The 26895-nt window shown below is 44.5% G+C and overlaps 4 protein-coding genes across 5 annotated transcripts; 1 reads left to right on the top strand and 3 right to left on the bottom strand.

Annotated features, from left to right (window-relative positions):
• Positions 1–2414: 2414 nt before the first annotated feature.
• On the bottom strand, positions 2415–3517 carry LOC123130802 (RING-H2 finger protein ATL8). The gene has a single exon (XM_044550611.1). It carries the CDS (start codon positions 3215–3217, stop codon positions 2705–2707), a length of 513 nt encoding a protein of 170 aa, XP_044406546.1. The 5' UTR covers positions 3218–3517; the 3' UTR covers positions 2415–2704.
• Positions 3518–7988: 4471 nt separating this feature from the next.
• Positions 7989–11954, bottom strand: LOC123128026 (uncharacterized protein At4g15970). 2 transcript variants are annotated; one of them, XM_044547926.1, is made up of 7 exons: positions 11725–11954; positions 11226–11639; positions 10164–10524; positions 9526–10007; positions 9313–9427; positions 8883–9019; positions 7989–8490 (listed from the first exon to the last, which is right to left on the bottom strand). In XM_044547926.1, the coding sequence occupies exons 1-5, from the start codon at positions 11751–11753 to the stop codon at positions 9406–9408; spliced, it is 1308 nt and encodes a 435-aa protein (XP_044403861.1). In that variant the 5' UTR covers positions 11754–11954; the 3' UTR covers positions 7989–8490; positions 8883–9019; positions 9313–9405. The 2 variants fall into 2 exon arrangements, with proteins under 2 accessions (XP_044403861.1, XP_044403862.1); XM_044547927.1 differs by having other exon boundaries at positions 10164–10529.
• Positions 11955–12007: 53 nt separating this feature from the next.
• On the top strand, positions 12008–13233 carry LOC123128029 (probable E3 ubiquitin ligase complex SCF subunit sconB). The gene is made up of 3 exons (XM_044547929.1): positions 12008–12316; positions 12494–12659; positions 12775–13233. The coding sequence occupies exons 1-3, from the start codon at positions 12238–12240 to the stop codon at positions 12977–12979; spliced, it is 450 nt and encodes a 149-aa protein (XP_044403864.1). The 5' UTR covers positions 12008–12237; the 3' UTR covers positions 12980–13233.
• On the bottom strand, positions 13227–17799 carry LOC123128028 (MYG1 protein C694.04c). Its single transcript, XM_044547928.1, has 7 exons — positions 17391–17799; positions 16013–16159; positions 15605–15703; positions 14794–14985; positions 14500–14619; positions 13964–14035; positions 13227–13677 (listed from the first exon to the last, which is right to left on the bottom strand). Exons 1-7 carry the CDS (start codon positions 17790–17792, stop codon positions 13453–13455), a joined length of 1257 nt encoding a protein of 418 aa, XP_044403863.1. The 5' UTR covers positions 17793–17799; the 3' UTR covers positions 13227–13452.
• Between the last annotated feature and the right edge of the window lie 9096 nt (positions 17800–26895).

A 26895-nucleotide genomic window follows, 5' to 3' on the forward strand; every position in this document is an offset into this window, starting at 1 on the left:
TGCTTAGACGAAGCCCTGCGCGAATCACTTCACCATCACCATCACCATGCCGTTGTGCTGACGAAACTCTCCCTCGACACTTTGCTGGATCAAGAGTTCGAGGAACGTCATCAAGCTGAATGTGTGCAGAACTCAGAGGTGCCGTACATTCGGTGCTTGATCGGTCAGAACGAGAAGAAGTTCGACTACATCAACCGTGTTCTCAAACTCTTCCGCTTTCGGTCTACGAGGGTACGTGGACACACTCTCACCCTCTCGTTGCTATGCATCTCCTAGATAGATCTTGCGTGAGAATAGGAAATTTTTGAAATTGCATGCTACGTTTCCCAACAGCTAGATGACTACTTCTCTCTCTTTGATCTTCAATACAATGTTCTCATCGGTGTTCTTGGAGTTCTATCCGATGTAATCTTCATTTGCGGTGTGTTTGTTGGGATCCGTTGAATTGTGAGTTTTTTATCTGAATATTCATGAGAAGTAATTGAGTATTTTCTGAATTTTTTATGCATGGTTTTTATAGCTTTGTATTTCTGTCCGATCTATCTGTTTGGTTTGGCCAACTAGATTGATTTATTTTCAGTGGGAGAGGTGCTTTGTAATGGGTTCAATCTTGCGGTGGTATATATCCAAGTGACAAAAAGGGATAGGTCACGTATTTCTATTGTTGCCATTAAGAATAAAACAATAGGGTTTATTCATATTGGTTGAGTTTACTTTGTCTACATCATGTCATCTTACTTAAGGCGTTACTCTATTTTTATGAACTTAATACCATAGATGCATGCTGGATAGCAGTCGATTGGTGGAGTAATAGTAGTAGATGCAAGCAGGAGTCTGTCTACTTGTCTCGGACGTGATGCCTATATACGTGATCATTGCCTTGAATATTGTCATAACTATGCGCTTTTCTATCAATTGCCCAACAGTAATTTGTTCAATCATCGTATGTTATGTGTTCAAGAGAGAAGCCTCTAGATTCTGTGATTGTTTTCCATTTTTAACAACAAAACTTCTTAATTGCCCAGGTGTGGGATGGTTCTAATCTGATTCTTAATTTTAGAAGATGTGTTGATAATAGACTTTTCCTTTCTGGGGCGGAATTAGTGTATGTTATGCAAGATGTTAGGCTATCTTCTGACAGTGACACTCCTGTGTGTATGCTTGAGACTTCTGACATCTATTCCGTTAAATATTTTTACAACCTGATTAACTTTGGTGGGATTGGGTATAGCCTTGGGGATTCCATAAGGAAAATTGATGCCCCCTAGAATCCATGTGTTACTATGGTTGATTATTAATAACAAGGCCCTCACCCAGGATAATCTAGCTAAATGTTGTATCGAGGAAGATTTAACTTGTGTTTTTTGCAATGAGCTGGAAAGTACTCAACATATGTTCCTTGGTTGTATAGCGGTGTCTCATACTTGGCATCCAATTGCTAGTTCTCTTAACATTCCATATCCTGATTCATTTGATGAATTATGTTCTCATTGGAAGAAATCCGCAGTTGTGATTAATATTGTTACCTTGTGAAGCTTATGGAATGTATGAAATGAATTCGCCTTTCAAGGCCATGTCGGGATCCAAGTTGTATTCTGGACAAGCTGAGCACATGTCTTCATCAATGAAAGATTATATGCGATGATGCTCAGTCTGCCCTTCTCGTGCGATGTCTTTTGCTTCTCAATCATCACCAGGAGGAGTCGTTCAGGATCTCTTGGACCTAACCCTGCCATTGGATGCCACGGATGATCAACAGAAGTACATTGTTCGCCTCAACACCAACTGGTTTGCGTAAAATCTGCTAGGATGTGATAGTGTTGATCCTTTTGTTTGCTATCTAGGTTGCATTCATAGGTTGTGGATGATGTGTTATGTGTGACCGTTGCTATGTTGGCACTTTGCGTTTGTAATTTGTCTGTTGCAGTACTCTAGTTGTAGCCGAGCATTGTGAAACGGTTTGAATGTTTATTGCCTCACCTTTTGATAAAAGTTGAGGCTGGGAGAAACCCCCATCTTTTAAAAAAAATCTTTTCTTTTCTTCTTAAACAAAATTACATTTAAACTTGAAACTTTACCTGTCAACAACACGAGTACTGCGCTATGAATAAATTGTTTCAGATTTTCTTGGTGCAAAATAAATATATAAAAAGATAGGATTACGAATAAGAGTTATCATTTAAGATATTTCCAAGCACTAAAAAAATTAGAAAACACCTTTTTACAGTGTAGTACAAATCTGGATGCAAAACTAGGACACTCCCAGTGATGCACATGCACGCTCATCCACGAGTTTCGCCAAAGTTATACTACGGACCGTTTCAGTATACATGTCTTTAGCAAATTCTTATGCCAATTCCCTAGTTCCAACCGGGAGACACAACCAGAAAGTACAACCAAATTCGCATTCCCAGTTCAAGCCAAGTGCATGTTTTTATAGCAACTTCCACATATGTACAAATAGGTTACAATCACAAATCCCCCCATCAAATATGTATGTACACACGCCTTCATGCTCAATGGTTCCCATTTCCAGAGTAGCCACACCTAGAAAGAATCAACACCCAGCAGGCCCCCAAGCCAAGAGAAAGGTAAATAAGAAGCTAGCCGGTGAGCTTATGCACCGGCTAATTTCCCTCGACACACTTTTCCCTTGGCCTTTCGTCCAGAGTGCGCACGCCACTAATGCGGAGCTACAGCGACGTCAGCGGCACAGCGGCACCGCCTTGAGGAGCGCGTCGAGGCCGCCGGGCCGCGCGCCGCAGCGGCCGCTCCGCTCGCCGCGCGGCAGCTCGGCGACGAGCACCCGCCGGCAGGACGGGCAGGAGGAGTGCGAGCGCAGCCAGGCGTCGACGCAGGCCGCGTGGAACGCGTGGCTGCACTGCGGCAGCACCCGCATGTGCTGGCCGTCCTCGAACTCGGCGAGGCAGATGGCGCACTCGTCCGCCTCCGACGCCTCGCCGCCGTCGGCGGCGTACCTGACGGTGGGCAGCGCGCGCAGCACCTCCTTCTTGACGCCCCTGTTGGCGCCGGGCGGGGCGGCGTCCGCGGCGCGGGCCCAGCGGCGGGAGCACGCGCACCGCGCCACGAGGCCGAGGCCGAGTACGCAGACCAGCGCGCAGAGCAGGCCGGCGAGGATGAGGACCAGGTCCGAGTTGAGCGAGTCCTGCGGCACGCCGGCCGCCGCCGCCTCCTCGAGGAGCCTTCTCGCCGCCATGTCCGGGCAGCGGGAGAGAGCTGAGCTCACGAGCTTCGCCGCTGGGTTGCGCGGAGGAGCAGCTGGCTGGCTAGTCGATGGTCGTCGTCGTAGCTCGGGGGAGGAAGCGTGGAGGAAGTGTGTGATGGGAGGCGCTGGGTCGCTGGCTTATATAGAGATGGCGCGGGGAGGCGATCGTCGGCTTTTGGTCTTGAGGAAAATGCGAAGAATGAGCACGGGCGGGTCGTAGGCAGGTCAGTGGAGCGGTTCGTTTGGAAGTTGGAACTTGAAAGTGGATCCTGCTTTGCCCTTTGGGGTTCCAATACTTCGTCACTCGGTGTTGCCACACGGCTTGATATGGCCACCGTAGTGCTCTCTTTTAGCACATGTCTTAACAAGAGTCACTCATCTAAGTGTGACTTCTTTTTTTAATCTTTCTACTAGGTCAACATGAGCAAGACCTCAAGGAAACTAGGATGTCAGGGTCGTAGAGAAACAAGGTGTATATGTAGTAATCCATGTAGAGGAAATTAGACATAGCATCACGCACTTGAACAAATTATGAAGTATTTTTTAAAATTGTAAACAATCCATGTAAAGAAATTAAAATATATGTCACTAAAAACTCAAAAAATGCCCATTTTTCAAAAAAGGAGGATAACCATCGGCCTATGCATCACCCAACCAAGCCGTCCATATGCCACTCGAGATTCCGAGTTCAATTATGTCATACACCACTTCTACAGTCAATTGACGGACGTATTAGTCGTTGTATCAGTCGTACTTTACATTATAGACAGAGAAAAACAATGTTAAAACCTTGACTTATCCGAGCAACCAAAACCATCTCGTAGCAACGGGGTTAGGGAGGGGACAGGTGGCCTGGTTTGGGGCCGCACGAGCAGCACTCCGGTGTGGTGCACAGACTTTCGGTGTGCCGTTTGCTACCTGTCACTCAGCTACTGCCCGCCTCCACGTCCCCCCTGCGTACTATTGACTTTTGGCGTTAGGTCGCTGGGTGGTCACGTTTCTAGCACAGAGACCTTCACCTCCGTTCTTTTCACGCCCTCGTATCCACTCCATGTGCGCACGATACGAGCTGCGCTGCGCTGCGCGGGTCGAAACGAAGCCGAAAGAGGTACGCGCAGGGCGTGGTAACAAGTGTCAGCATCCTGCGGGACGACGCGAGACAGTTACCGCAAGTGGCGCCCATGAACCAGAGATGGCGCCGAGGCTTCTGCCGCCGCGGAGAAGGAATTTTTTGCTTCGGACGGCCGGAGACGCCCCGAGACCGGCAGGCGCTCGGGGGAGCTGCCGCTTTCAGTTTTGGAGCTAGCCCGTAGTGGCGAACCGACGCACCCACTCGGTTCGGCACATGGCTACAGTGCCTTTTTCCGCGGCACTTATCACATGGTCGAGACAGCCGCCCGGGCGCAACCAACGGATCGCATGGCTCGGGCGCGACGTGGAGGGGTCACGGGCTGGACACGACGAAAGCGATGTACTTTGGGTGACGAATGTTTGGCTTTCGGGACTGAGGCCGCGCGCACGTTCTGTAGCCTTTGTTGGTGCACTTGTGCTTGCATTTCGGAGCGATCGGGAGCAACAGTGTAGGCACCGCGCCTTTGTTTCTGTTGCGGCACCGAAATATCTTGGGCGCAACCGCGCAAGGATGTACATCTGCATAGAAAAGAGAAGAACAACAACGAATATTGCACACATACATGAACACATGTCTTGCGAAAATGTACATCCTTTTGAAATTTTCAAAAGCGCCGTTTGATAAGGGTGCACGCATGCTTATAGGACTTCTCGAAATAGTTTTGCTCCTTGCAAAAAAGCGTGCCTCAAAGGAATTAGGTGCCATCGCATCCCAAAAACCGTTATCAACAACCACTCCAGCTTTTGAAGAAAGGATCGATGAACACCTACCTTGCCTCGAGCAGTGTCATAGTCAGTATCGAAGGGACCGGCCCTCAAAAGACATTAGAGAATGACTAAAGGCTTTGATCTACCATCAGAGTGCATGCATCGCTGCTGCCTTTTCTTCCTGGATAATTGGATTATGATTCCCATGATTAAAGCCACAATATGCATTCGGGTAGCTCTGGCTGGTTTTCAGTAAAGCCGGGCTGAAAAGAAGAAAACATATGCTGCTGCATTGCATGCATGGTATCATATCATATCCACCGAGATTTATTCCAAGGGACCAATCGTCCTGAACTTTGCATGGTGCGCTGGCTTCGGCCATGATAGGCACACCGCACAGGATCTCATACCAGACTCCCCGGAAAAAGAACCTCGCAAGCGCAAACCTGCAGACGTGGTTTCTCTTCAGACACAAGCAATGCCGGCCGGATTAGCACACGGGCTGCAGTTTGGCTCGTCGGATTTTCTCACCGTCGCCGCCCAGGTTCAGCACATAGTATCATGCCGCTGAGGACCTGATGCCGCCACTGCAGCGGTGATCTTTTACCACCCAACAAAGGATGATCAAGTTCAGTGGCATTCAACAGTCTCAGGTAGGTATACGGTTTCATCGTCCTTCGGCCACGGATATGTAGAGCCAAAACATGTGCAAAAGCAACCGTCAGAAAGAAAGTGATCATGAGTGCAACTTTGGACAGAAGGTGTGATTTCGACTGAAAGAAAGCCCAACGAGCTCCGAGCATGTCAGAGCAGAGCATCGCGGATAAGACACCGGTTTCATGATAAGATAAGGTCTGTCTAACTGAAATGATGTGGTGTGGTGTGGTGATTTCGAAGTGGACACCATCATCTGAGCAAGCGAAAGGAAGATGTGTGCGCCTGATGAGTAGCAGGTTACCTCCATCAACGACGTGCTCCGGAAGATTCATCAGAGTAGGGGATTGTCCTTGTTGTAGGAAAAGCAGAATAGGGTATTGATCGTTAGGCCTCATAGTCATATAGTCATAGCAATAACCAAATCCATTAGTCTACAGAGACAAGATTTGATATGAACACGGACCGTATCCATTTGTCTATGGCGACAAGACTGTACCTGCTTGACATAATAGCGAGATCATGATTGGGGCTGACCGCTTGAGCATTTGTAGAGAAAAACATACATTTTGGACCCTGCATTTCACTTCAGGTGATCCTAGAAAAATCATTCAGAGCTTTATAAAAATTACAGAACTTATATTTCAAAATATAGAATTTTTTACCGGATATTCAATTTGGCTCTAGGGAGCACAAGCTCCTACGTGCTAAAAGTGGATTTTACAAATGTCAAAAGAAAATAGAAGTGTTCATTGTCACATCCAAATGCTATCTGCAAATTTTCAGGGGAAAAACTTAAGCATTTTGACCTGTGTAAAAAAACTAATGGAACGCCAAATGTTACACTTAATTTAGTTTTTTTGTTCACAGACAAAGCACTGTTATCCCGTATCGCATGAAACTTGTCAAGCACACTTGCTACACTAACATGTACATCTACAAAAAATATCAGAATTTTAAAATTTTATTTACTATTTATTTTGATTTTACTATTCATTAGGGAGCATATGCTTCCCAGAGCCAAAAATCCACGTCCTTTTTTTACAGTAAACTTCATATTATTAGAACACATAAACTTTCGTAAAAATTGAACAATTATATGTGCGGAAAAAGCGTGGTACATTCAGAGTTGAGCGCTTGAGCATTTTGTAGGAAAAAAACATGCATTTAGGATCCTACACTACACATGATCCAAGAAAATTATTCAGAGCTTATAAAACTTACTCCCTCCGATCCAAAAAAAAAGTGTAGCAGTTTTGAACTAAGGTAAACTGCGACACTTTTTTTTTGGAATCAGAGAGAGTACTTGATTACATTTAAACATATAGAACCTTCTCATAATAAACTTCAAAGTATTAGAACAAATATAAACTTCGACAAAAAAGGAAGAAAATGTGTGAAAAGAATAGGAAAATAAAAAAAAACCTGGAAATTAGGTTTTTAATGTTTACCTCTATATTTCAGAAAAATCTGAAATTTTCAGGTATTTAAACATCAATCTGATTCAGCTTGACCTATAATTTGGTAAATTTATGAGATCTATTTCTCTTAATTCTAGATCTAAAGTTGATCCACAACTATTTTATAGATTTTTTTAGCATGCAATATTTTTTGACTGCTAAATCTAAAGTTGATCCGCAATTATCTTTTAGAATTTGTAATCATGGAATTTTTTTTGCACTTGAGTTGAATTCATAGGATCAAACCAAATGTGAAATCATATTTTAAAAAAAGAATGATATACTATTTAAAAAGTCAAAAATACAAATTTACCTCCTGTAGGACATGCGGTTTTACAGTTTCTGTGTTGTTGGTAGTCCTGGTTCTGTTTGCCTAAATGAAATCAAAGTTTACCAATAAGGAAAACTCTCATTCGAACAACTTAAACTTGAACTTTCTCAAATTTGCATGATTCTACCAGCTACAATTTGTATATTTCCTTGCCTCAATGGGTTTGTGTTTAACAATTAATGAGGTCAAAATAGCTAGCAGCCTAAAACACTTCTCTTTTGCATGACATACAATTGGTTTCCATTTTCTAGTGGATAGCAACTAAAATTCCTTCCTCGGTTCTGTTAAAAAAAAAATACTTCCTCGGTATTTCGATTTTCTAGTGGATATCAACTGAAGTTCCTTCCTCGGTATTGAACCTCTTGATTCACAGGATTTGGTAATATATGAAATACTCCCTCTGTACACTATTGAACTGCAAAAACGTCGTATAATTAGTGTACAGACTACACAGGTAGTAGAACACAAGAATATGATAGGAACACATGTACAAACCAGAGCCTAGGAAAGCACATAAGTTTTATACATGATTCACAAAAAAAAAACACATGACTCGAATAAGCACAGGGAAATAAAAGTCAAAGCAATGTCAATGGGAAAACAGAATGCCATTTACGTCATTTCTGGAAATCCTTCGTCGTTTCACTTTCTGGAAATTCTGCGTTGTTTCACTTGAATCTGAGATCAGATGATAGTGGTAGTTTCATTTACATTTCTTTACTCCATTCCTTTGAATCAATCAAAAGAATGAATAGTGCCATCAAAGGGAAATTTATATTCTCGTGTTTTTCATTCACTTTACCAAATGAATCAAGTGAGCCTCAATGCATTAGAAACAACAGGAATCCTATAAACACTGAAAATACCATTCCACCCCTCATTCAGTCATTCTGCATGGTCATGGATGATACACTGGGAAGTCATAGCCAGTTCATCTTTTGCTGTGCCGATGCCTTCAACCCTTGAACTTGGAATGTTCCCTATTGATAATGTCACAAGTCACGAATTAAGATTCACCGTCACGTTCTAAAAGTTCATTCTTGAACATTGCGACAATTATGAAGTTGCATCATGCTAGTTTTTAGACTATCAATAAGAGGAGAAAAAGGGCTTCCACTAAAAGGTAAGGAAACTATGTGTCAGGCTTCTGGAAACCATCACTTAAGGTAATTTAAGTAGTATAGTTACTTATCTACCAATCCTGTGTCCAGATCACCTCTATTAGTGTCCCTCAGTTTGATTCTACAACTGTCTCTGTCACAGTGCTTATCAAACAGATGAACGTATACATAACTGATGCAATTAAAAAAAATGCACATAAGGCTGCAGCTCCACTGTCAAATGGAAACTGGAGAACAGAAACAGCTTGCACCTTCGTGTTGGTTATTTTCCAAAGTAGAGGATGCATAACACTGATGAAGGCATCAACTGGCAGAGTCCTCAAGATATAATCTGCTAAGCCGGGTCTTTCTCAAACAAAAGGTGGAGTTCCTCATGCACTGGTTTTTCCTGAAAGACAGTAAAATTGAATCTGAGAATCTTATTCGGTACTCCACTGGACAGTGTCCAATAAGTAATGTAATCAAGTTATTTTGGTTAAAACCATCCAAATTTGAGCCTTAAGTCTTACGTCAAACTTAAACTACCAATTGTGTCTTTCTCTTCTTTTTTAGAATCTACATTAGCAACTGTTGACCACCAGAGGCTAGAGTCAACTAGGGTATCGTCAAACTCATATGTAAATACAAGATCATAATCTGGTCTTGATAAAAACAGAGGATATAATAATGATGTAAACAAACCTTTCAAGTACATTGTTCTTTCCAGCTGCCAACAAAATTCTCAGAAATTGACATGTTTGACTATACCACACCATTTGCATCCAAAAACATGTCTCACTGGTTTAACAATGAAAGACTGCATAAAGGAACCAAACATTATTAGACATTAGACAGCAGTACATAATTGATTTTATCTACAAAAATCTCTAACTTAATTCCAAGGTAGCATTATACCTGCAATTTTGTGGTACCCTCCATGAGAATGCCCCAGGTGTTTTTAAGCTTGGTGGCATAGACATATAATCCCTCCAATCTTCCATGATGATTCTTAAATCATGAAGTTTGCTTTGCAATCCAATGCAACAGTTAGCATGCATTGTGCAAACCTCATTTAAATCTTTGCTTGGCTCACAAATACCACCAAAGTATGTAGTACTTAAAAACTTAATGGTTAATCCAATATCCATAATGTAAGGATCATGCTTAATAAAATTAAGTACATCCTGGTCATGATAACCAGGGTATCTCAGTCGTGAAGAATACCAAAACTTGTAAAACTCTATGCTTTGATTGTTCGACTTCACATAGTTGAACCCCCCATTAGCTATGTTTCTCAAGTCAGTTGCATTGCCTACATAGTGATCACATGCAACCTGAAGATCTCCATCCGGGTAAAAGTATGGAAATGGATTGCGAAACCACATTATATCTGCATCCTGAAATGCATATAAGAGAAGCAAATCAGTTTATGCTTATCGATTTGACCTTTTCAAGTTCGCTATTGTTAGGAAAAGGGTACATCTTATTGTGTTGGTATGAAAGTAGAATATTAATGCAATAGAGCAGGAAATAAAGTAAACATGGAAATTTACCGAGAAAATGAAGCTGTAACCTTTTTCAAGAACTAGGCGCAAGAAATCCAGCCTTGTCCACATCATTTCCAGATACCCAGCAGTCAGAAACCTCTTCTCTTGAGAAAAGTCCACATTACCGGTTACAAGAGCATAACAGTAGGTATGGATCTCAGTACATCGCCTATATGCTTTCCTGTCGAAGGCTATTATCACAAGGTGTTTCAGTAGTGAACTAGTTCTAACACCATGCCGGAAGCTATCAATGTAAAGATCTATAACTGAGCCTGGAGAAGACCATGCAGCATTAAGCGTCGTCAATATAATGGTCTTATTGTCCATAGAAGCCGCTTGTAGAACTTGCTCAAGTTTGAGATATTCACTGTCCTACAAGGATGGTTTTACATTAATTGTTACACCGAGTAAACAACTTATAAGTTCTGCCTCAGAAAGCAATTCAATTTGGTAGCATATATCAACCGCGTGCTAAACTGAAACACATTTCATCTGATGACGTGGTGCTAAAAAGGAAAGGCATAAGGCTAATCACTGACATAGCCCAAAGAATAAAATATTTCAATCAAAACAAGACAGGAATGATTAAAATAAGGAGGAGGGTTGACATTTCACCAGGAAATGTACAATCCATTTGAATACCACTATAAAGCACAAGGCTAATCATTTGAGATGTTTAGTTATTTCTCACAGTGGAACAGATCCAACTAATAAATAAGCTTAGAATATTCATGATGCCATACAAATCAGCAGCTATAAGTGTATTCGTTCACTCCTTAAGGGTTTGCAGATTTTAACATCAAAAATCATGTTCATGCCCACCAAATCAAATTGGTTGTTCCCATATATAGGACAGAGCAATTGCTTGATCAGTTGATTCTAAAGGCCGAACGCTAAAATTAGGGGTATTAGCAAAGGAAACAAATGAGGGCCGGATAACAGAATGCTAGCGACCTGAAATATGTAATTTCACTATTCAATTTACAGAACTGAAAAGTAAGGCAGAGGAGAGACTGGCAACATCAACGAGGAGGAGGTGGGGAAGGGGGAGGGGAGACGGAAGCACACCAGATCGTCGGCGGAAATGGGGTCGAGGTCGCGGTCCTCCTCGGGCTCGGGGACCACAACCGGAGCTCGTGGCGGGCCCCACTCCCTCGAGGGCCAGCGATCCCACACGACCTGCACCAGCGGAGGCGCATTCGACACGACGGCTCGGTACAGCACGGCGCAGGGCAGCGCCACGGCCGCGGCGAGGAGGAGCGCCGCCGCGGCTCTCCGGAACGCCGAGGCCGGGGGAGGAGGCGGCTTCGAGTGTCCGTACAGGCGGCGGCGGGAGGTCGCGGACGGCGGGGCCAGGGTTTGGCGTGAGGGCCTCGCCATTGCGGGTTACGTACAAGAGCCGAGGGGGCGTCGGCGGCGCTGTGCGCTGACTGCTGAGTTCGGTCGCCCAGTGTGAAAGTGTTCCAGTGCAGCGCAACGGCCCTGGAAGGCGGAAAGAACGAATGTCCGTAAACGAATCTCGAAAGCGGAAACCACATTTGCAATGAGGAAGGCGCCTACGGCCTACCTACGAACTGCCATGGAGCGCATGCGCATGTGTCGAACGGAGATGGAGCAAGAGCAGCCGGGCAAGCCAATCGCGCCCGCACCGCCACGGCGGAGCGGCGGTGGCACACGTGACGCGATCTGCGTGTTGGCGCGAGATTTGCCAGATGCGCGCGTGCCACCGCATGCGGGGTGTCATATCGCCGCTCTATCTACCACCACGAGCGCACGACGCAGGCCGAGACAAGGCCCCTATGACCGCCAGGGACACCGCGCACCGCCGGCCTCCACGGGACCCACGCGTCAGCCCCGGGAAGGTGCACAGATCGTCTTCTTTTGTGAATGTCGACACGGGGGAGGGAGCGAGGGACCGCAAGCCGTTGCATCTATCTAACCACCGGGAGCCGGGGCCAACGACCTTTGCTTCCCCTTGCCGCATGTTCCCCTCACGTCCTCCTCACCCTCTTCCACTCCTCACCGCTCATCGTCGTCGTCGCGCGCTCGCTCTCCCTCGGAGCTCCCCGCGATTCCTCCCATGGACGGGCTGCCTGGGGAGCTGTGCTTCAAGATCTTCCACCTCCTCGATCACCAGTCCCTCGCCGCCGCTCCCCAAGGTTCGCTCGCTCGCCGCCTTCGATCAGAACTCCTCCGTCACTTCTTATGTCGACATCCTATTATCAGCTACTCCACCAAAAGTCCTCCGTTACTCCTTATATGTTATCATGACATTTCCTATTCTTCTATAGCATAATTCAGAGCTTGCGGTGGCCTGAATTGCCCGAGCTGTATAGTCTGCAGGAAGTGGAACGCGTTGACCTGCGACGACGAGCTGTGGCGCAAGCTGTTCGAGGACAGGTGGGGAGCGGACGCCACGGCCTTCTACGCGCCGGAGCCGGAGGGCGCCAAGCCCTGGAAGGACGTCTTCGTCGTGCAGGACCGATGCGACCGATACGGCCTGTAAGTTCGTCAATAAGTACTGTACTTCAGAGTTCAGCAGAGCATACGTGAGTGAGTTTTACAGGTAGTAGTACGTGAGCGACTCTGAAGCTCCCCTCTGTTGTGTTGCCTCCAGGGGCGTCAGGATCATCAGGGAGGGAAACGACTACTACCTGATCTACCAAGGCGAGATCCAGAGCTACCTGGGCACGAGCTGCGACGCCAAGGACGCGCAGCCGCAGGGCGCTGAAGCGGAGAAGAGGCAGATATCTGACCGGATCCTCTTCTTCCTGGGGGACCTGGAGACTGCTTATGCCGACGCCAAGCGTGTCAAGACGTGACCGCGTCGTTCAGAAACAAAACTGTTGAAATGTCTGTAAAATTCTTGTCCTTGTATTGCATAGCTCGTGCATAAGGTTGCATTTAGTCTTCTACGTACAGACATCCCATAGTGTTTCGCCGTCGTATTCTTCATCTGGGAACTCTTACTAATCTTCTTGCAGTTCGGAAACTGCAGATAATGTACGATACAATTATTCAGTCGCTTATGCTTGTAGCAGTAATGAAAAAATGGTGAAGAGCAACAAATTAACGAGTTTCATCGTCTTTAATCAAATGATATAACTCTACTTGTTCAGCCTCATACGGATACCAATCTCTGCTAATCAGGTGGATGTTTCACGCCACGGAACATACATACTCAAATACCAACTAGTCAATGGTAATAAAATTGGTGCAAGTGCAGCGCCGCATATGAACCTCAATCAGTCGTAACATGGGTAAGACTGTTTTACTGCTTGTTGCTTCGGTTGAATTAGCATTTGAGGGCAGCTCTTGCCATTTCCAGCGCTCCCTCGTAGGTCTTGTTCCCACCAATGAAGCCACTCATATGGATGAACACACAGCCAGGGATGCCGGTTTCCTTGGACAGTTCATCATCTCTCATGCCCCTCCACTTCTCTGGGAGAGCCTTTCGGCTCTCGAATCTGTCAGGTGCAACAGAGACGGCCTGCACTCGCCAGCCTTTGCTCCTCTCATCCTGCAGTTATGCAGAAGCCAACATATGTATAAAATATGGTGAAACAAGAAACATGCCAGGAAGAAACTAGTTCAAACAAAAAACAAAAACATGAGAAGAAAGTTGATCGCAGTGCTGGCTGCAAAACTGCCAGCATTATTACAACTTTAAAGCATTACACCACTTCGTTTCCATATTAGCATTCTTGGTGGTTACTATGCACAATTGTACTCACACTGTCCAAAGAAAACTAGAGGTACTCAACGAAATTCATATTGGATAACCCGGAAGGGGCCACATTTCTTACCTCATACAACACATACTTGGTCAGAGGATCAGTCTTCAGCTCCTGCTCTAGCTCAAACAGATGAAGTTTCCACTGCCATAATGGAGAAGCGTTCAGGTTACATGCACCGGTAATTTTAGTATTATCACATCGCACTTCAATACACCAGGCAGTTAATAATTAAACAAAGCACTTGCTGAAATAAGTTTAAAGAAGAAGCATAAAACTAGTACTCCCTCCGTCCCATAATATAAGCTAGGGACAGAGAGAGTAATAAATATTGAATAGCTAATGCAATCGGCAAGAAAGTATCAAACATCCGGGCCGGTATTTAGAAGCATCGGCTGAAATTCTTATTACGCAGCAGTTTTCAACACTTCTACAGCACGATAAAAACATGGTTTTAGGTGGAAAACACAAAAATATGGAGCACACTGAAGACGGACAAAACCAGATTAGGTATAACATTTAATCATTCATGGCTTCCATGTGCATACAAAAACACAGCTGTGCATAGGACGAACATGGATATAGTCCAAAAACTACCAAGATCTTACCGGGCAGAATCTATCTAAAACCATGATTTCTCCACTTGGATCAACATTTCCTCTTGACAGCAAACACTCCATGACAATAGATCTTGCAGGTAGCCACGATTTAACATGAAAGCGGACACTCTGGCAATGAAAGCGAAAATATAGTCATACAAACAGGACATGTTCTGCTTAGGGACTAATGGAATTCAGGACAGCCCCATTTGGAAAAAAACACAGATATATCACACATAATTAAAGTCCTTAAGCAGTGCATGAATAGAACACATCAACTGACTAAATAGGCATAAGTCATACCTCCATAAACTCACTTCCGGCAAGTGCCATTGCCTTTTGAAATGCGGCATTTTCCTTCTCAGGTGATTGATCTGGATCAGTCCAGTCTGGATTAAGGCGCCCAACACGTGAAGACAAGTGTGTATTGTTCACATACTTGGGGGTTTGCTCTGTGTCATATTGATTGATTCCATTATCGATTGCATCAAGTGCCTGTTACATAAAAGATATTGCTTCTTTGGCACATCATATTGTATTGGGTAATTAATACACACGGTAGACAAACAAACACGCGAATAAAATAAGGAAGGACAACAGGATGTGTCTCAGAAAATTGATACCAGATGCCAATTCGTGTACTGAGGTTCTCTACGCCTTATTAACTTGCGAACCTTTGAGCGTAAGTATAGAACTTGTCAACTGATTGATAATGTAGGCCTATATTACCCCTTTTCTGCCTGGAAGAAACATCTCTGAACCACACAGCCAGCTACAAGCAGCCGACTGCAACTTTGTTTAGCCAACATAAAGTGCATCTTCCCAAACCAACACCGATTAAGCCAATCCGCATATATATGTTAAAGCTAACTACACTCTAACACGGGAAACAATTCAGGAATAAGTATAGATTCTGGAACTCACACCCTCGGTATCCTATGTTTACGCAACCCTAGGCTCATAAATTACTTTAAAAAAAACTAAGCTCATAAATTTCACAGCTGGTACTGCTAATCCTTAGTTAACAGTCATGCTCCTATCCTTTAATCAAACTTTCCATATTAAAAAGGTACAAATATAAATTTCACAGCAGGTTATGAGTTTACATTCACACCTCAACAAAGCTTTTGTATATGGCAAGATACACACGGTGAACATCTTCATGCTCCTCATTAAGCTGAAGCTCCTTTGCAATTATCTCCTTACCAAAATGCTGCAGTATTAAAAAAACAAATGATAAGCAAACCATCATTTTAACATTTGGAAGACAAAGTTACAGTATAAGTGTATAAGTTGCAACTTATAAACTTCGATGAACTAGCAAATTGTGAAAAGGCTGTGCATACATAAGACAAAATTTGCTATGAAAATTCACAATATCCAGTAACAAATCCCCCAATGAATCCACCTAGTTATGTAGTGCGATTGGTACCCATTTGAAGCAGATGTTGCCAATTTTACAACATAGCTTCTAATGGAAAAGAATTATTGTTTCAAGACCTTCATCGTCTATGGGAAGTACCTTGTAAACAAGCCCAGCACTGCTAAGTTTCGTGTTAAAGCCATGTCCAAAGACCTCGTTGAAGCCCTTCTGGTGATGATCATAGCGATGCCGGCTGGGATCATAGACACCACCAACGTCAAGCACGGCCTCCAGTGAATCAAGGATCTAGAGAAGTTCCACAAGAAAAGGTAACATAGAAATAAGTGCATAACAGAATACAATAGATGACAATGCATATTTTAAAATATTTTTGCTGCATCATATACAAGTGGGATTTCGTAAGCAAATCCAACCAGATGAAGTGCAGCTGCCCACATTAAGACTACTTCATAGTCTCACATGACACTAATTGTAGAACTGACACGAACTGCAAACTAAAAGGGGCCATGAGATGAGAAATCATGCTATTGTAGACACAAGAAAACATCTTAACTACATGGCAATAGTAAGCATGAGATGTGGACTAGATGGAGTTCATGACTCTCTGTACTAGTAGATGATACTAGGAGGCAGCAGCACAAAATAAATCAAGACATTCAATATTTTTGCCATGTAGGGATTTCGTAAGCAAATCATACATATATACATAAGGATTTCGGAAGCAAATCATCCAACCAGATGAAGTGCAGCTGCAGACATTAAGACAACTTCATAGTATCACACAACACCAATTGTAGAACTGACACAAGAAAACATCTTAACTACATGGCATACTAAGCATGATATGTGAACAAGATGGAGTTCATGACTTTCTGTAGTAGATGATACTAGGAGGTAGGAACACAAAAAAGAAATCAAGACATTCATCATTTTTGGTATGTAGCGATTTCATAAGCAAATCATACATATATACATAGGGATTTCGTAAGCAAATCATCCAACCAGATGAAGTGTGGGCACGCACATTAAGACAACAACATAGTCTCACCCAACAATAATTGTGGCACTGACACGAATTTACAAACTAACAAGGGCCAAGAGATGAGAAATCATGCTATTATAGTCTATATAGACAAGAAAACATCTTAACTACAAGGCATACTTGGCATGAGATGTGGGCAAGATGGAGTCATGACTTTCTGTATTATATATGATAGGATAGGAGGCCGTAGCACAAAGAACACGACATTGCAGGGTTTCAGTTTACAGTTTCACATTCATACTGTCATACAGCACCTATCCAGATGCAAAATTAAGTCCAATAGACCAATAATAATGAGTTAGTAGTATATCCAGGTATAACTGCAAGCTAATACATCCCTAAATTTTAGGAATCCTAGCAAGGAAGCGGTGCTCCCATAGATGTACACCTCGCCGAAACAACCACCATGTAATTCGCTGAAACATTTCTTGCAGGAAATGGCGGGCCAATCGAGCCGGTGACGAAGCGACAGACCTGGGAGTCGCGGGTGCGGACGACGTCGGCGCCTGCGAACTGGGAGGTGAGGCGGATGAGGAAGCAGCCGAGCGCCTCGTCGCAGTGGAAGCTGCCGTTGTGGGTCCCCACGCGCCTGCCGTTCCCCGCGCCGTTGGAGGAGTCGGCGTCGCCGGCGGCCGACGAGTAGACCCTCAGGCGCTTGGGCGAGGTGGCGCCGGCGCCGGCGGCCATGGGGAAAGGGTTTAGGATTTGGGGTCGCACGCGGGGGAGGAACGTGACGGCTCGCTGCGACAGCCTCCAGGCGCAGGCGGCGAGCATTATAGTCGTGCGGGCGATGGGCTGCGGTGGCTTCGGGGTTGTGTGGAGATGTAGGGTTTTGAGGAGGGGATTTTGGGCTTTTGGCAAGTCGGCCAGACGCATTGCCCAACCTTTTCTTTTTTCCTTTCGATGGCATTGGAACCGCTCAAAAAAAATCGATGGCATTGGCCAACTTTTTTTCTTTTGCGCGATGTTTTCATGTCATGAGTGAGTTTCTAAAAGGAAGTAGGAGTACTAGATATTTTACTTTTTTATTGCGAGTTCTAGATATTTTACGTTTGCAGGTTTTCGTGTTTCCAAACTAATTCAAACTATGTTTGAACAACGTCATTACAAGGTTGTATTCATAACTCATAATACGCTGGCTATTAAAACTGACAATGTGCTAAACTTGTTTTCTTCCATAGAGTCAAATTTCTTTCACTAGATAATTCACCATACGTTCTAACAGGTGCGTGGATATCCTAGTAGGTTAGTCCGTCATTTTTTTTTATTTTTTGCGGGGAGTCCGTCATTTATTAGCCTATATTAATTTGATTGTGTAAGAAATAAGACTTTATTTGATAATCACTTAAAGCATTTATTGTTTCACCAAAGAAAACGGTTCGTTTGGCAAGTAGAATAAGAGGTAGGGCTGTTGAGGCGATTTTTAGGAAAAACGGTGTAAAAATCAGATATGGGAGGACAAAACATCTAAAAGGGGAGAAAGAGGGAGGGAGGGAGGGGGAGATAAAGTACATGAGGTTGGAGGAAGAATGGGCAGACGAAAGAACCCTATATTTTTTTAAAAAAAATAGGAGAGATACAATGACAACACGGACTAGATTCTTAATGTTCTACATTGTTGTGGTGGAGTATTATTTGCCTTGCCTTGCATTTTAGTTTATGTAAGTTTTTTTACTGAATTTTAGCTTCTATAAGTTGGCACGATGACATTGATCAATTGAGTCTGATGTTATCTACAATGGGAAAAATGTCCCATAATGAGTCGATGAAAAGAACCCTAGAACATTTGTGCCCAAGAGGAAGAAAAGGATCAAACTGAAGTCACCATTTTCTACTCATCAAGTCATTAGTCAAAAACAAGGGCCTCAAAAGATCTAGTGTTGCATTGAACATAAAGCAGTGGGATGATACATCTTACATCACTAATAAAAAAATAAAGTATAAAAATAAGTCCCTATATTTTACAGGGAGGACCTGAACTGAGATATAGAAACACAATGGGATCCCTAAGCAACTTCCACATGTATTCCATCTCCCATCGTTGGGACGAACCAGCTGGGGTAACAAGACCTCCATAGCAACATCACCAACATCACCTACACGCTGCCTCCGAACAAAAGCTGAAACTTTCTCATGTCGAGGTGTTTTTCACAACGTACCTAACAAAAGTGTGGGAACTACAGTTTATTTGTATGTAGTGAGACGTAACTTTCAATTTCTAGATGAACACTGGACAAAGATTTTACCCTTGTTCGGGCCCTCATGCGGTGAGTAAAAACCCTAATTCTACTCGTCTAGAATTATATCACCAAGTGATTACAAATGATCAAGTACAATGTGTGTTCGTCGAGTTCGAGTGAACTCGACAAGTTGAGGGTGCACGATCTAGACGAGATGTCTTGACTGGATCTATCTTGCTAGGCTAATTCGGTAAATCTTGGGCTTCTGGTGGTCTTGGCGTCGATCGAACATGTCTCTGTTCCGGTTGGATTGCCACATTTTTTGACTATTTACTGCATGGCAAAAGCCCCATGGTCCTTTATTCCCCCAAAGCAACTATTACAGACATAAATTACAAGTATATATATGTATATGTACACACACCTACCAGGACTTACCTACAAGATGTAAGGTTAGGTGAAAATAGTCTAACTAATGTAAAGAAGAAATCTAGCTCATAAGGCCATCTATGTAGTTACATATAGTCCTATGAACTAGGAGTGTTATGTCATGTATAAAATTCCTCCTCACATATTTATTGGGGTCTTGATAGGTTGTCTCTCCCACCCACGCCTTGTTCTCCTAGTTTGTCTCGTCATCAGAGTCATGGTCACCTGGGCTCCCTAGTAAGGAAAACGGGGGTGGCACATTTATAGAATTCGATTCCCTGGGTGTGGGGCCCTCTTGTTATGCCTTTTTGGGCTTTTATGGCCCAAACATGGGAGGTGCGATAGGGTGAAGTGCAAAAAAGTCCCCGGGGCAACCCCCCCCCCCCATCATCACTTGTGATGAAGTCGCAGGGATTGCACGATCGTGTGGACTTTCACTGAAGTTTCTTGGGCGCATAGGTGGATGACAAGGAAAACGTTAGCTCTTCTGTTGGATTTAGTGTCATGTTCATTGGGGGATGAGGAAATGCATTACTTATACAGATTCCTCTTATCAAGCTAGTCTTTCACATGGTAGGGAGAGGCAAGACCTCATGTAAATTATGGTGCTCCGTGGCCGATACTCTATGAACCAAGACACGCTAGTTTAGTAGGTCGGTGTTACGATGCGATTGGTACATTGTAGGTTTAACCAACCTAAAGTTGTATGATAGTGATTGTAAACAAGGAAACATTGATAATAAAAATAAGAAGATACCCCTATAAAAGCTCATTATGAAGGTAGACGAGGAGGGCCTCCTCAAGCTGACTAAAGAGAAAAATGGTTTCTATAGGCTTCCTATTTATGCCGATGGTGCGTCATTTTTTGCCAACTCAGACGTTGATGAGATGTGTGCTGTTGTTAAAATTCTAAGGTGCTTCCGCGGTGCTAGTTGTATTCTTAACCAACCTGGAAAAAGACAAGAAAAAACTCAATTTGTTGCCGAGTGGATGGTTTGCAAGATTGCCTCCTTCACTTCCCGAGATGTTGTTGAAATTCTGAGGTGCTTCCGCGATGCTAGTTGTATTTAAACCTGGGCATGGACAACCCGACCCGACCCCGGCCCGAAAAACCCAGGGCGGGTCGGGCTCGGGCCTGGAAAACAGAGCATGTCTAATTTTCGGGCCGGGCTCGGGCTCCAAAATTAACCCAAACGAAAGCCCGGCCCGACCTGAGCATCTGCTGCAAAGAGGCTGAGAAGCAGCGATCCAGCCCAACAGGATGGCCTTCTAGCCCACAAACCACCTAACCAGCTAACCCTAATGCCTACCCCCGCTCCCGCACCCGCACGCACACCCCGAGTCCTCGACCAGTCCACCCTCCTCCTCGATCCCCCTCGACTAGCGGCGGCGACGCAAGTCCTGGCTCCTGCTATGGCAAGGCCCCGACGCTGCTGTACCTCATCGGCCTGACGAGCAGCGGCTGCGGCCGTAGCCCCGACCAGTCCACCATCCTCGAGTCGAGACCCCGAAGTCCCCAACCCACCCTGTCCCGATCCATCGACCGGCAGCGGTGTTGCAGCTCTGGCACTGCAATGGCGCGGCCCCGGCGGTCCTTTCCCTCCTCGATCTGATCCTCCTCTAGGGCCACGCATCAGTGACGCTTCCTCCCCATCAGACGGTGGTGCTCCCTTCCCATCCGACTACGACGCTCCCTCCCCATCCGACTGCGGCGCTCCCTCCCCTTCCGACGCTGGCGACCGGCAGGTATAACCTTCTGTCCTCCTCTCTCTGTTGGTATGTTTATTGTTCCATTTAGGATGTTTTTTTGCTGCATAATAGATTAATATTACTCTGTTTCTCTTGTGTGTTGTATTTTGTGGTAGGCGTGGCTAGTTTGTGGAGTCTAAGTGATGAAGTTCATGAAGAGGAAGAGGAGGATTATGATCCCAGTGTTGAACAGGACAATGCTGCCACAAGTGCAAGGTTGGACCAGATCGTTGTGGCTGATCCTGCTCGTCGTCGTGCTGCCCCATCAGCTACTGCTATGGCAGCACCTCGTGTAACATCCCAAATTTTTAATTTGGAATGTTATACATTAGGTCATCACTTCATATCATATTTTATTTGCTTTTGGCCTGATCCAGAAATTCTACGCAACTCAAGGACCCACGGAGAGAGTTGGGGATTTCGTTATCTTCATATTTGAGTTTTTCTCAAATTTTGAAAATAGGATCATTGATTTTATTTATTTTATCTTCAATTATTTCTATAATAAAAATATGAGAGAGGGAATAAAATGACTTTCCCAAAATAAAGAGATATTGAAGGTTTAATAAAAAAACCAAGTAAGATTTTATTTTGGATTTTCTCGCTATTTTATTTGAATTTAGGAAAAATTGCACGTTTTCAAAACTGCATTTTAGGGCCAAGAAAATGTTCATCATGTTCTAAATATTTTATTTAGACGGTGAAAATTTGTTTTGGCATTTTTAGATTTTTATTTATTTTTTAGGATTTTTCTTAGTTCGACAGGATTATTATTATTTTTTAAAAAAAACTCCCGCGCGCCCGACTAGGCCGAAGGCCCAGCCGAGCCGGCCGAGCCGCCGCCGCCTCCCGCATCCAGATCGGGACCGGAGTCCCGATTGCCGCCGCCGTCGAGTCCGGGAGGGCCACGCCGCCTCAGCCCCTCCCGCAAACCACCGCCGCCACCCCCCTTTATAAACCGACCCGGCCCCCCTGGAGCCCCACAGCCGGAGCCGTCGCCGCCGCAAGCCACCGCCGCCCCGCCGCCTTGCGCCGCCGCCGCAAGCCACCGCCGCCCCGCCGCCTTGCTCGCCGCCAGGAGCCGCCGCCCTGCCATCCCACGCCGCCCACCGCCACCGGAGCCCCGCCGGAGCCCGAGCTGAGGTAGCCGCCCGCCATCCCGGTTTTCTAAGAAAAATCGATCCGGTTTTTTTAGAAACCCTAGGTTTATTTTTTTAGATCGGTTTTATCAGTTCTTTTGTTTAGCGAGTGTTCGCTCGTTCGTTCGTTCTAACGAACACGTTCACCGTTTAGTTTCAGATAACAAACGTTCGTTCGTTAATCTGTTCGTCAGTTTTTCTTTTTCTTGGATTTTCTGCGATTATATCTGATCGTGATTTCTGATCTGATTTTCGTTTTAGTTTATCTTTTCGCTCGTTTATCGGAATCAGGCGATTCAAGCGCCTGGAGTTTCGTCTCGAAACCCTCTTTTCGTTTAACCAACTCAAACAAGTTTTTGCATCTGTAAAATTTGACTTAGATCCAGATTAGTAAACGAAGTTTGTTTCTTTCGTTTGACTTTCGTTGTTTCGTTCGATTTGATTCTTTTTGCAAACCGGAGTTCTTAAGTTGAACTTTCTGGTTAGATTTCTTATTTGAGTTTTACCCGTGCATTAGATGAGTACTTATTGTATGCTTGTTTGTTTGCGATAGAGTACCCGGAGTGCGCCGCTTGCTACGTTGAATCTCTAGGTTTCGCGGATCATCAGCAAGGCAAGTAACACTTTGATCATATCCCTTCATACCCAGTTTTATTACATTAGATCAATCCTCAAACAATTGCATGATTAGGATCTAATTAAATTGTGGGTTTTGGGAAGTAGATGAGGTAGTACCTATTACCTGTTTTATTATCAAACCCTTGGGAGTTACTTCTACGTTTGCTTATTATGCCATGCTATGCTAGTAGACGTGGATTGGGTGAGTGTATCCATGACAGATGTGAGATTGATAAATTAATGGTTTATTTAAGGTGGCAACTTAAACACACATCTGGGTGGATTGAGGCACCTGGGTATTCCAGCGATTGCCTGTTTTTCTTTATGGACCGCCACCCAGGCTCAAAGGGATCATGAGATTATTCATACTAGAAACTTCCGTGTGCAGCCACAAGCTACTATGGGCTCTAGCATAGTTGACTAAGTCGTGCGAACTCTTACAGTGGTAGACTAGCAGATGTAGGGGATGTAGGTTGGTACTGTCTACCCGATCGTAAGGTGCTAGCACTTCTGAAAGACTATGTCTCGGTCATCCGTTTCTCAAACATCATGTAGTGCGAGAATCCCAACGGAGGAGATCGAGTCTTGTGGGGAAAAGTGCGCAAACCTCTGCAGAGTGTATAAACTAATCATGGTTAGCCGTGTCCCCGGTTATGGACGTCTTGAGTATCTAGTACTTGGATTATCATGTGAATCTCATCATGTTACTTTAATTAATACTGTTGGGTTTTAATGATGATACTTAATTGGGATTGAGAGGATGTCTATCTTCTCAATGTTTAACAACCACCATGATAGTTAAATAAAATTTATTCCTTTGCAGTAGGGAAAAATTGGCTTTATGCAAAAAAACTGTAACCATAGAGCTTTCCACCAGCCATATATGCATGTAGTATAGCTTTATTCTTTCATTACTCTCTATGTGTTACATTGCCAGCATATTCCATGTGCTGACCCGTTTTCGGGCTGCAACGTTCATGTTGCAGAATTTTCAGACGACGAGTAAGGTGCCTTTAGGTCGTGGTTCTATACTCAGTGATGCCGTTGGAGTTGATGGACTCACTTATCTTCCAAGCCTTCCGCTGTTATCGTTATTAGATGGCCTTAAGCCATATTTATTGTAATAAGTTCTCTTTTGAGACATTCGATGTAATAAGTGTGTGATTGCTACTCTGTTATAAATCCTTCAAGTACTGTGCGTGTCAGCATTACTGATCCAGGGATGACACTAAAGCACAGAGATCAGACTGTTTGAGGTCTGGTCGCTACAAGATGGTATCAGAGCACACGCTGACTGTAGGACACGACCACTAAGCTAAAAGCCCTAGATCACTACTCACTCTTCTCATTTCTGACTCCTCATCTTTTCTACTCTTTTAGGATGGCGGATGCAAGGAACAAGTTCACGCAACCGGATGAAGATACACCCTTTGGACGTCACTTGAAGGAAGTCACTAGATACCTGAACATCGGAGTACCAAGCTTCACCGGGACCTACAACGCCACTTTACCTGAAGAGGAACGCTGGATGATTCAAGTTCAAGTTCCAGGAAGGACGTTCATGCCCGTCACTGAGCCCATAGAGTTTTCCTTTGATGCACCAACCTGGAGTCTAGGAAAGAGCATGGCAGCCCACATCACTATGGGGCGCATTGGAGAAGTTTACCACAAGGATCTCAAGGATACTATCTACCAGATTTGTGGGCGCCGAGATGAGCAATGGGAGATGATCAGCACCAGGAAGGATAGATCAATTGCAGCTTTCATCCAGGAGTTAAACCAGCACATTCGACGCCAGGAGAACCAGATGTGTGCAGACATGATAGACCTGAAGAAAGCCATGACCAAGATCACGGAGCTGGAGGAAGAACTCAAGTCTACACGCGATGGATATGAGGAGGAAATAGCAACACTAGTAGAGAAGAATGATGATCTGAAGAAGAAGCTAAAAGTGTTCATGGGATTTCCCGCAACTGGAGGAGAAGACGAAGATTGCACTTGTCCAGAGAACTACATCATCATCGACGACACCGACTCGGACCCAGACGATAGCGATGATGACTATGTTGATGAAGCTGGAGCAGATATCATGGAGTCTTCATCGGAGCAGTTTTTCTAGTCGACCACCATAACAGTAGTAGTATTCTCCCATGTATCTAGTATAGCCCGAGCACTTTTTGTAACGATAGATAGACCGTTGTATGCCCTTGTTTGATTGAATGAAGTGATTTTGTTTGCATTTGCCTCATGTGCATATGGGTAGTGTTTTCCCTCTAGACCTCATTCTATTCTATATTCTCATCTTTTCTAAACCCCAGATGCCTCCGAGACGTGACAATGGATTTGCTTTCCCACCGGAGCTCACTCAGTTGATCCAGCAGCAGAATACGTTGATGCAGTTGCTAGTCCAGAATCAGAATCAGGGGAACAACAACAACAACAACCCACCACCGCCACCACCTGTTGATCACTTAACCCGTTTTCTTAGGCTGAATCCGCCGGTGTTCTCTAGTAGCACCGAGCCTATAGTAGCAGATGATTGGCTCCGCAAGATTGGAAGGGAGTTAACCACTACAGGATGTACTGATGCTGAGAAGGTGCGCTTTGCCGCACATCAGTTGGATGGACCAGCAGCATCATGGTGGGAAAATTACACTGTCACCTACCCTATAGCCACGGTGACATGGGACCAATTTCAGCAGGCTTTCCGTACTGCCCATGTTTCAGCAGGAGCTATGGCCATGAAGAAGCGTGAGTTTCGCAACTTGCGCCAAGGAGGACGGACAGTTGGCCAGTATGTGGATGACTTTAGTAAGCTAGCACGTTATGCCCCAGATGACGTTGCTACGGATGCAGCTAAGCAGGAGAAGTTTCTGGAAGGACTGAATGATGAGTTGAGCATGCAGTTGATGGTAGCAAGCTTCAACAACTACCAGGAGTTGGTAGATCGCGCTCTTATGATTGAAGGGAAGCAGCAGCAGATTGAAAACCGCAAGAGGAAGTATGGACAAGGGAAGTACAATTCTGGAGCTCAGCAGAAACCATGTTTTACCCTGAAACCGGGAGGACATTTTCAGCATACCCATGGAGGAGGCAGCTCGCACAATCATAATGGCCCCAAGAATGGTAATGGGAATGGAGGAAGCAACGGCCAGAACCGTACCAACCCATCAACGCCAGCCAAGAGAGACCTGAGCCAAGTCACTTGCTATAAGTGCCAGAAGACTGGACATTACGCCAATGAATGTCCTGAAGCCCAGAATGGAAATGGCAATGTAAGATCTGGGAAGAAGCCGAACCCTTTCAATAGGGGGCAGGTGAACCATGTTAACGTGGAGGATGTTGAAGCTCAGCCAGATGCAGTAATAGATAAGTTTTTGGTTAAGTCATTTACAACACTCGTTCTTTTTGATACTGGTGCATCACATTCATACATCTCCAGGGGATTTGTGGATAAGTATAAACTTCCAACCCAAGCCCTTAGGTCACCCATGTTAGCAACCTCGCCTGGAGCAGAGTATATGGCTAGTCTATGGTGTGATCGGTTACCATTAAGGATTGGTAACTATGTATTTCCCTCGGACCTAATAGTGTTGGAATCTCAAGGATTAGATGTGATATTAGGCATGGATTGGTTATCAAAGTATGGAGGGAACATTGAATGCGCCAGTAAGTCAATTTTGCTTACGACGCCAGAAGGAAGAAGGATCAAGTATGTATCCCGGCATGTGCCGAAGAGGACTCAAGTAAATTCCTTATCAGGAGTTGTGCAGGAGGAAGTACCAGTGGTGAAGGATTTCCCTGACGTATTTCCAGAGGAGTTGCCAGGCATGCCACCGGATAGAGATATTGAGTTTTTGATTG

This window comes from Triticum aestivum, chromosome 6A, assembly GCF_018294505.1.
Source record: "Triticum aestivum cultivar Chinese Spring chromosome 6A, IWGSC CS RefSeq v2.1, whole genome shotgun sequence".
Classification (NCBI taxonomy): Eukaryota; Viridiplantae; Streptophyta; class Magnoliopsida; order Poales; family Poaceae; genus Triticum; species Triticum aestivum.